Raw genomic sequence first — 10,825 nt, forward strand, 5'->3', positions numbered from 1 at the left:
CGAGTTCTTGTGAAATAACGTTGGTCAAGTGTGATTTGACCACGCCCCCTTTATCGCATTCTGATTGATATCAAAGGAATGCCCACCTGCCCACGGGGCAACCCCCGCTTTGTTTTGTTGCGCGAACCTAGTGAGCAACGAGTCGTAAACATTGCAGGCTGTTACCCCTAAAATGGCTTTATCTCTCATCCGTCACCGTACGCATAATGTACAACAATGCTGAAGTACGTGATACCAGTCTCAAATATTTTCCGTGTTTTATAGTCTACCATTAAAACATCATGAGATATTCTTTTTTCATCAAGATTATCAAATGCATCGTAGAAAAGATATATTTACATTTAACTCTAAAAATTAATTTTTATGCTTGAAATTCAAATTTTACGACTTTTAATGGAAAGATTTGATATAAGAAAAATGATTTTTTAAAAGTTATTAGGTAAACCAGGCTGGTTAATACAGCTATCACTTCGACGTCAGGGCTGCCACGCTGGAACCTGACGCAATGTTCTATTCATAGCATGCATGGCAAAAAGTCTAGCTTGAGTTGGACGCGTATAGAAAACCCTGGCGTGCGGTGTGTCCAAATGTGTAACTCATTCATCGAGTAGAAGCTTACTACTAATACTAGCAGTCATTTGTACCCTCAGATACGGATTTGGAAAGAGTTACCTGAATATTTATTAAGCGGGATCAACTGTCGCACCATAGTCTCACGACTCTCATTTCATTGACCTACGATTTGTGGTATGTTATCGCATAATATTATGCCAGTGAGTGCCTAGGTAGCTAGCTAGTCATGCTCCGATCATGAGTCGCGATCGTGTACTCACTCTCTCGTGTCTAAACCGTTGAACTTCATTCTCAACTGTGACTGTGTGTGTTAACAACATCTGAATACTGTTGCTGTTGGAGTGTTGCCGCATTTCTGTGGCGTTGTGGTTGTACGAACGCTTAGAATTCGGACGAGTCAACTAAATTTACACCTAGAAATTAACCAGTTGATACTACGTTTTTGAACCATGTGAACGAAAGATCTATTGTTTTTGTAGGTCATTGAATTTATTTGTCGTTCAAAGACCAGCAGAGGCCATCACATCGGAGTGTTACGAGGTGTGTAGGCAGTTGTATTTAGGGAGGCCCAAGACAGGCCCATCTCATCAAAAGTTCCACCAGAATACTTATTCTAAATACTAAATGATTAAATTTAATGGCATGACATTTCTATTCTAAATTCAATCACAATTGCTGATAGATGTACAATACTACAAAATGTAGGTCTAGCACTCTAGGTCTAGAATGGTCGTAAGACTCGTAGAAGTTTTCATTTCATGAACTCGATTGCTGGATGAAGCCCTTCTTGATGCTGCGTGTTTGTAGTAAATTGTATCCTGTTAATATTGTACTACAAGTAGACAACCTCCATGCATGGCCAATGATGGTGCAATTTCATGGATTGTATGGAAACTACAGCATATTTTGCCCATGAAAAACTATAAATTTACAGTATTTGTGTACAATATGGAATACTCCGCATGTCACTCAGCTCAGAGTGTCAAGATGTGCAGGTTCAGTGTTTCACACTGTTCAGGGAATGTTCTGTTGTTGTGTTCTTACGGCAGGTGAACTGACACTAGAAACATGACAGAAATACAACAGTTAGGGCAGGTTTCAGTCGGTCACGGAAGGCTGTCAACGTCAGACGATCTGGACCTCCTGTTTGACGAGAAGGACCCGATTCTGTCAGACGACGTCCTCTTCAGTCTGGACGTCATCAAGGATGCGCAAGACAATGAGCTGTCATTCTCAAACTCATTTAACTTGGTAAGAACCAGATTCAAGGCAATAAAAAGGTTGCTTGTTTAATGTTTGTATTAGTAATTTTTTTATGGCACAATACATGTAAATTATGTTAGGGTTTGCATCAATGAACACCCTTGTGTAAAGTAGATGAATTAATGTGAGTGATTTGTATTTACCAAATTGTATCAATTCAATATCATTAATGCAGCATATACTTTCATATGTTGCCTCATAAGTGTGATAATGCTTTCCCTTGATCCAGCCTTTTGAGCTAGCACTTGACAGCTGAAATGCTACATAATTCTTCACTGACTATTATGCTGAAGATGTACAGTGTTACTAATGCAAGGGGCACTACACTGTATGGTGTTTCATTTCTCTATGTGGTATAGTCTGACACTGAACTTCTGGAAGGCCTTATCACAGCAGAAGAAGCGGAGGCAAAGTTTCAGTCCGTCCCCTCCCCGGAGTCGCTGAGCCGATCACCCCCACACAGCGACAGTGGAATCTCCTTCGATGATCATGATCAAAGGTCACCCGCCAGCAGCCATGGCTATGATGCCCACACTACAGACGACATGTCACACCAAGGACTCGTGCTGGAGACTCTAGACATGTCCACTATCCTTGTAGGGGACGATGCCATGCTTATCACAGAGGCAGTGGTCACGAATGGAGGGGACAGCCAAGACTGTTACTCAGATGCAGGTAACTTTGGGGGAGCTGTGAAATACAGTATATATGCTACATTCCTCTTGTTGTGGCATGCAATTTATTACATTTTCTTTTTAACTATCCTCTAACCCTTCAAAGCATAAATGTGGAAATGACAGTAGATACAAGATAGGCATTAGAAGAGCAAAAACTGTGTAACACTGTGCATGTGCATGATTTGTTTGATTGTTTAGTCATTCTTACATGCATGCACAGACAGATGAATGTATACGAATGATATACAGTACATCTGTCACAAGTCATGGATATTAATCAACAGTCAGAAAAATGTGACATGGATACAACTGGCTGTTTATCAAACACTTATTTGTCATGAAATGATAATCAAAAAAAATATCATTGGCCAGTGGAAAGAGTCATCTTCTGAGATTTCTTTTTCATGATGTGTTTATTAGAGGTTATATTGTGTGTTTATTCATCATGTAGTGTCATTTATTGGACATGTTTCTTTTTTTTCCCCCCTGAATGCAGCATTTTCACACACAGACAGCAGTCAGAACCTCTTGCCACTCACACAAAAGGACATCACAATCACAGAGGAGGAGCGAGTGAGTAAAAGCTAAAATCTTTGAGACATTTTGATTATTGAAATCGCATTACCAACATTACAATTCTGATTGAAAAAACAACAACCACGTTGTAATAAAATGTCTTAAGACATGTTTCTATTCTTTGAGGAATTGGCTAATATTTGCATGTTTCAAGCAATATTCAGTTGAAATTTGTGACAGTACAGGTGTCTATGCAAAATGCTTTGTTTGAAATACATGAGTGATGCCTTTGATCTGTAGACAAGTGAGCTACAGTTCTTGTCTGTAGGTGACATGTTTTTGTTTTTGTTTTGTTGTTGTTGTTGTTTTGGCTTCAGTCATAATTGGTATTTTCCAACCTTTTACTATTTCAGTCCTACCCCAAGTTGCTTCTCACTGAGGAGGAGCAGAGGTTACTGAAGGAAATCAATGTCATGCTGCCAACAGATGTTCCACTCACAAAGGTAAATTGGAGGACCCGCTCGAAGAGCAAACACTATGGCTATTCTATTTGTGTACCCTATGCCCCTATATTTGCACAGGCATCAGCTGTGCTTTCTATCCCATGAGTACAGTGATCTCCCCCCCCCCCCCACCCCCAAGAAAAATGATAATGAAAATTAATGAATAAAAAAATGCTAAAATTGTAGAAACTACAGCATGTGAATTATGAAAAAATGATGAATATGATTCTTGTAAATATTGAATTAATAGAGAAAATGCCCACGTAAATTATGAGAATATGGTGACTGAAATAAATTATGTGAATTTTGATCCCCCAACCCCAACCCCAACCCAGGAGGAAGAGAGACATCTGAAGACAGTGAGGAGGAAGATCCGCAACAAGGCCTCAGCCCAGGAGAGCAGGAGGAAGAAAAAGGAGTACGTAGATGGCCTGGAACACCGGGTACAGACCTGCACCAAGCAGAACCGGGAACTGGAGAAGAGGGTGAAGGACCTTGAGAACAAAAATGAGTAAGAATCTAAGCTTCAGCAATTTTTTTTTTTTTTGATACTGTATGCGCCATGGTTCCATGACATTTGCTCCTGCGTCAATTGCTCTCATGAAATATCTGCATGCTAAGCCGAACATTAAGCCTACCCACAAACAAAACCCTAATCCTAATCCTCACTTCAAACTAAACCTAAAACCCTTTCATAACCGTTACCCTCAGTCCTTGGAGAAAATAAGACCGGAGCAATTGTCGCAGTGTGAGCAAATATCTTGTCACCATGCACCATAAGTTTGGAGAACATACTATTTTGCAAAACGTGGGACTTGTAACATAATTTGTTGAGTGGTTACATTCTTGATTGAGAGCCACAAAACAGAATCAGAACTAAGAAATACTATATCTTTTGAAGCAATTTCCTTTCTTGGAGACAAAACACTTATGTTATTGAAGGTCATTTTTGGCAGTAAAAATTCCACTAGATATGATAATGCTGTCAACAATGACTAAGGAGTTTGGTTGAAATTGGAAATCAAGGAATGATTTTGTCATATGTTTATATTTTAACAGTTACATTAGTGAATTTTGATCAATTAGAATCATGCCTAGTTGTGTTAATAGTGGTCAATATTATTGCAGATCTGTAGTTGCTGACTGTCACTTTTTGTTTTCTTTTGCAGATCTCTGTTGAGCCAGCTCAGAAAGCTTCAGTCTCTGGTGGCAAAGACCACCACCAAGACGGCACAGGCAGGCACATGTGTCATGGTAAGTGATTTTGTGTTCTCTCATTGGCGCATTAAACTTTGATTGACAAGTGAAAAGCACATGGATGTTAGATAACCCCTTCAATCTAGTAGAATACAATATAAGCTTTAATACGCCTCTCAAGTAACAGTATGCCCACATGCATCATGCTATTCAGTGTTATGTGAGCAGCAGGGAAAAATGAAGCCTTCCATTCCAGTCTCTTCTTTCAAGACTGAATCCTTACATGTGTCTACTGTTTCATACATCTTGCCCCAGTAGCACAAACATCACAAACAAGCTTGATTCCTAACTTTCAATTCTGGTGGTCAATTTTTAATTCCATTTCAGTGTTGGAGAAGAAACATACTGCTTTTTTGTATTCCTGGCTTTTGGAATAGTGGTTTCTCTGACTTTGTCTTGTAAATATTGACCTGTGCATTATCCTTTCACGTTGGCACGGCAGATATCCACATTTTTGTGCATCGTGTGTACTATTTTTAAACAGCAATACGTACCTTGTATGACAAAATCAAAAGTTAAAACAAATGCGAGGGGCTCACATATTAGCGTGCAGTGCTGTCTTTTGGTTATGATTATACATCATGTAGGTCTCCATTCAGGTGGAGAGACAAAATAGAATGGAGAAATGAAGAAATATTTGTTGTTGTCTGCCTATGGTTTTCTTTTGTTGGCAGAAGCTTGAAAATTATGATCTCACAATAACACAATATTCTGTTCCTCACCAGGTTCTGCTGATGTCCTTTGCTCTTCTTGTTGCACCGAGCTTCAACCCGTTCAATGGAACTCCTGGAAGTGTTGGAACTTCAAGAGGTAAATTTCTTGGGCGTCATCATGAAACAACCATTTCTAACAGCTACATTCTTGATCAGTTTTGTGGAAACAATGCTATCAGTCTTGAATGGCAAAATGAATTTGGTCTGCAAAACATTCTCCATTCTGCTACATGTAATATGATTGGAACCCATTTGTCAATCACGGTCTGCATCACATGAGCTTTTGGAGCTTTCTCCAAACCACAAACATATGGACAATGATGTACTGTATACGCTATAATTTTCGCGTACATAAATTTTCGCGAATTGCCGCTGTCACACTTTTTCGCGAGTGGTTAAATTCGCGATTGGGGGACCAGAGAAAATATGAAGTGGCAAAGAAAGTGTGAATTTTCAACTTACTAGCAAATAAGAATGATACTACTTATACACTGCATGAAAAAAACATACCAAACTCTGCGAACTAGTAAGTTAGAATTCAACATTTTTGAAGTGGTTAAGTCCATCGCGCTAGATTTCTGACGAGTGGTACGAGGGGTACGAGCAAAATTCAACGGCAACCAGCTGGAGCATACGAAGCCCCGGCCCCTAAAGTTGACATGTGAATGTAGCGGCATGCAAACGCAAGAGCTAGTGCTAATGCGGTACGTGTAATCCAAGGGTGACACGCCGCGCGTTTGTAAAGTTGTGGCGCAATATATGTACGTAAACAAGCTTAGCCAGTATGGTCTGTTCGGTAAGCCTTGACATGGTATACTAGTACTGAAATGTTCGTATCATCAAGGCAAGGGATTCATTTTGGAAGGTAATATTTTCGCGCGTTGTTAATTTCGCGAATGACTCCCGACTCGCGAAATTCGCGAAAATAAAACCCACGCGAAATATATAGCGTATACAGTACTTTACAAAGAGCGTATCGTGTACAGGAAACTCCCATTATAGTGTAGTCCTCAGGACTTGCAGTTTTCTCTTATATCAAAATTTCATTATAGCCAAAGAGTAAAGTATAAAAAAATGTTTAGATGATAATTTTGGACCCTGAATTTTTACTTTGTTGAAATGAGAATTATGTTATAACTGTTATCGTTATGATGGGAGTGCACTGTATGTGACAAATGAGAGTGCAAATGTGTTATTAGTCATAGATGAGGTTTTATAATTGCTTGTATCTGTTTGCTAGAAACAGCTGTACGGTCACTTTCACATTTGCCTCCTCTCTGGTACTTGTACGATGCAGGCATGTCTCGAAACCTTCTCCATGTCGAGGACCCAGTGGACGAAGTGGCGGTGGACCTGGAGATGAGTCACTCTCCAAAGTTGGTGGTGCAGTCGGCGCCCGTGCAGGACACCTCGCCGGCACTCGACATCGAAGAAGAGATGATTGCGGAGGAAGTACCGGGCAAGGCTCAGCTGTATGCAAAGTCCACTCCGGACAGCGTGGACGACAGCATGTCTCTGGTCAACCGCTCTGAAGTCCATTCTGTGCAGATCGAAGGGGAGGCGAATCGGGTCAAACCAAATGCGGAGGACGAATCGGTGGCCTACACCGCGACGGTGATTAACAAGCGCAAAATTCACCTAGTGAACGATGAAATGTGATTCGGCAGGTTTCATGAAGCGTATATGACGACTGACTGTTGGAAACATGGCAGTCTTGACTGTGATGAACTTTATATATTGCCAACTTCAGCATAAGGCTATTCATATTTCCAATTTGTCGTGGATTTTTTTCCCACTTAATTATGTGAAGAAAGTGTCAAATGGCGATACAGATTACACTTATTGATAATTTGATTTTTTTTTTGGGGGGGGGGGGGGGGAGGAGAGTAAAATTTCGTGACAAATAAGTGAAAATGGTTCCGGTGGTGTCACTCTGAAGGCAGCAACGGAAGTGTTAACACAGGGGTGCAAAATGCCTGGCAGGGACTGATCAGAATTTATTATACCTCATTAGCACTTTGTGGTGCTTCATAGAAGATTTTGTCATGCTCATACAATATGCATGTGTGTGAGCAGTTATAGATCATTCAGTGTAAGTCAGTACATTGTATGTTACACACCTTTCATGGACAAACCAGATTTATTCTCACTGATACTCAAACTTGAAGGAGGTGATACAAATTTAAATTTTGGAGATGGATTTGATGATTTAATATTCTTTTGTAAAGGAAAACTGATCATGATCTTTCTTTTTTTACTTACAAGGAGAATTAACTCCAGATTTAAAGTGCAATGTAAAGAAGGGTATAATTATGATAGGAACAGCAACCCTAATGAGTTGTTGCAAATATTTCTACTTTATCGTGACAAAAGAGACTTTATAGTGTGTGTCTTTGTAAAATACTGTACATAGAAATGTAATGTATATACTTTTTGATACGTGACAAAGCTGTATTTATCTGTCCTGAATCCTTGAACAAGAACTTCTATCTACACAAAAGGTGACTTTTTGTTTTTCTCTAAGTTCATAAATAGAGTGAAAATCAAATACTTTCTCATAAACTTTTGGATTGGATTTTGCAGGTAGTACCTGTAATCTATTTTGCCAGCTGTGTTTTCGTTTACCTCTTATTGGGATATTTGTAAGAGAACACATGATATGCCATCCCCATCTACCATTTTGATCAGTACTTATCTGGATATCTAAGTACATGTACAGTGTACCTGAAGCATGTTTCCTCTTTCTGAAGTCTTGAAGCTTTTTTTTGTGTGTGTTTTTTTTTTGTTAGTAGAGGAAAAGCCTGGAATTCTTTATTATTTATATCATTATTTGTTTACTTTCTTGTGGCATTGTTTGTACTTTAATTGATATCATTCCTCCATTTCACTTTTTTTTTTTTTTGCTTGTGATAATAAACCATTGTCTACGACAGATCATGTTCTTGACCTACACTGGTAAAAGCTACAGTTTGTGTACTAAAAACTTGAAGGGAAAAAGGTAAGAAAACACATCATGTACTTGTTATCCAAGACGCTGTGGTAGCATTCTTACCCCTATATGTTGCTCTTGATATTGAAATACAGCAGCCGAGTACCAACAAGAAAACACACAAATCCCTTTTTAAACAAAATTCATCGTTTTCATCATGATTATATTTTTTGAAATACAAATTGTACATGTATGTTATTGTAAATAAAGTGCAGTCGTATGAAAAGAAAAGAGAGAGAATTTTAGATTGTATGTGGTGTACTTCTGTAGTTGATGTAACTTCATTTACTATGTGTTGAAGAGCAAAGCATTGAAAAGCACACACTTTATACCGTGTACTCTACTGTAGGTCAAGGGGAGTAGGCCTACACACTTGAAAAAAAATCTCACTCACTTTTCACTGATACCAGAAGTCATGTGATCATATGATGACTTGTGTGTGTGTGTTTGGTGGTGGGGGGGGGGGGGGGGGGGCAGTCAGAGAATATTATCCAAGAGTACTGCTGGGCCCCATGCTAGGATGGTTAGCAGTAATAACATGGCAGAAAAGTTTATGCATACATTGTACATCTATGCAATCACTGAGCCAACTACAGGACTCTACAGCAGATTCTCTGGCAACAGCAACAACAGCAAAATTGTTTCATGTGTTGTAGCTGCATTCATTTTTCTGATGTTTGTATGTCTTTTTTTGTAAACGCCAACATACATTACACACATTGCACACTCAATTATACACATTGCACACTCCATTATACACTGTATATGAATCAAAGGGAATCATGACTTGACATTCATTTTAAGCAATTTGAGTGACATGAGAGACCAGCCATCAATGATATGCTTTCCTACATGTCAAGGTGAAAATGTGAGCTACGATTTCAAATAAAACCCTCAGTACTAGTGATATTTACCTACATTGAAAAGCAAAATTTGGGTTCTGAAGTCTCCTTGAACAGCCTTGTTGATTTTATAAAGTTGAGTGAGTTCTGGTTTGAGGGTTTTTGTTTTGCTATACCACTGCCAGTAAAACTCTACATATTCCCACCCATTGCTACCAGTACCAATGTGTTCCCAGGAATACAAGTCCTTATGTCTTCGACATTTCATCCCCACAACACGTGGGAGGGTGTACTTGTAGTATATCGTTAGACAAAAGACTTGAATTAGATGGAGCCTGTATAATTATCGTTTGTCCCAACCATGTTCGCTTGCATAGAATCGCGTGGATGGGAAAATTAATTGTGCCCATTATGAGCAAGAGATGCTGGTATTGATTGCTTGCAGCTGAGGGCAGTGCTCCTCGATTGAAATAGATCTTGGTGATACAGTAATAGTAATCAAAACACACACACAGCATTGTTATTTCATTTCCTTTTACAGAGAAGAAAAAAAAAGCTATCAAAACCAACAACAACCCGGGAACAACCCGCATTGTCTCTACTGAGAAGGTGACCGGACATGCGTACATTAAAGTGACATTGTGAACGATTATCCCGGCCCGAAGGCCCAGTGACACCATCTGGTGCTTTGTCATTATACCTTCTACAGCATATTCTGCGCCTTCTTTGTTTCTGCATTATTAACAGTTTGTTTGGGATTACACAGTCAACTTACGGAAGTCGCTAAACGAAATATCAATAACAACAACAAAAGAAAACTTTCGAAACAACTTTATACGGGTTTTCACGTGCGGTGCTCGTATACTATAGTACTTTCGCTTCCTCAACCTCGCAAAGAAAAGGCCCGGAGAAAAGGACAAAAGAGCAAACTTAGTTTCCAGAGATGGCCTTGCATAATAGAGCCAAAACAGGGACTGACCAGGGAGTTCACTCTTGAAGAGCCAGTGAGGCGGTCTTATAATGACGTATTAAACACTCATACTCGTCTCTCTTTGGCCACGATTCATGTGTTAGAAACGCAAAGCTGGCCGCTCATATTATGTGCATAGAACAGAAACATTCACATCCGAGATCATGTTGAAATTTTCATTCGTGTTTAGCCTCTTTTTATCGCATACATATTGTTTTATTGGAATCTAATTGTTTTTCTGTCTATCTTAAATTCCCAGAAAGCTGCATATCTGCCATTTTTTAGTTTTCGTTTCTTGTTGTTAAATTCGCGTTGTGCATGTTTTACATCCAGTCGGGATTTTAGGTCCATTTTCTGCTATGACACTACGGTCTATTTATATTTCTTTATTCATGGTTGTCTGGTCTATTCCCTTGATGTGGCAATCAATCTTATTACATCTTCATGCCATGTATTGCATACTTGAGCGGTCTTCGTTTCTACAAATCATCCTTGACCAACAATTAAGGCTCGACACTATAT

The 10,825-nt window shown here is 39.3% G+C and overlaps 1 protein-coding gene across 1 annotated transcript; it reads left to right on the forward strand.

The window, feature by feature from the left end:
- The first annotated feature begins 1,641 nt into the window (after positions 1–1,641).
- On the forward strand, positions 1,642–7,799 carry LOC139715469 (uncharacterized). Its single transcript, XM_071627042.1, has 8 exons — positions 1,642–1,824; positions 2,196–2,511; positions 3,010–3,086; positions 3,443–3,532; positions 3,868–4,043; positions 4,702–4,786; positions 5,515–5,599; positions 6,800–7,799. Exons 1-8 carry the CDS (start codon positions 1,642–1,644, stop codon positions 7,159–7,161), a joined length of 1,374 nt encoding a protein of 457 aa, XP_071483143.1. The 3' UTR covers positions 7,162–7,799.
- The last annotated feature ends 3,026 nt before the right edge of the window (positions 7,800–10,825 follow it).

This window comes from Diadema antillarum, unplaced genomic scaffold, assembly GCF_040938485.1.
Source record: "Diadema antillarum isolate AM-2024a unplaced genomic scaffold, OU_Dant_1.0 scf00000049, whole genome shotgun sequence".
Classification (NCBI taxonomy): domain Eukaryota; kingdom Metazoa; phylum Echinodermata; class Echinoidea; order Diadematoida; family Diadematidae; genus Diadema; species Diadema antillarum.

Excerpts from the sequence above, each read along its gene's own strand:
- LOC139715469 (XM_071627042.1), top strand. The coding sequence starts at position 1,642 with ATGACAGAAATACAACAGTTAGGGCAGGTTTCAGTCGGTCACGGAAGG. Across the intron at positions 3,087-3,442 it reads CAATCACAGAGGAGGAGCGA|TCCTACCCCAAGTTGCTTCT; the intron begins GTGAGTAAAAGC and ends TTACTATTTCAG. Across the intron at positions 4,787-5,514 it reads AGGCAGGCACATGTGTCATG|GTTCTGCTGATGTCCTTTGC; the intron begins GTAAGTGATTTT and ends GTTCCTCACCAG.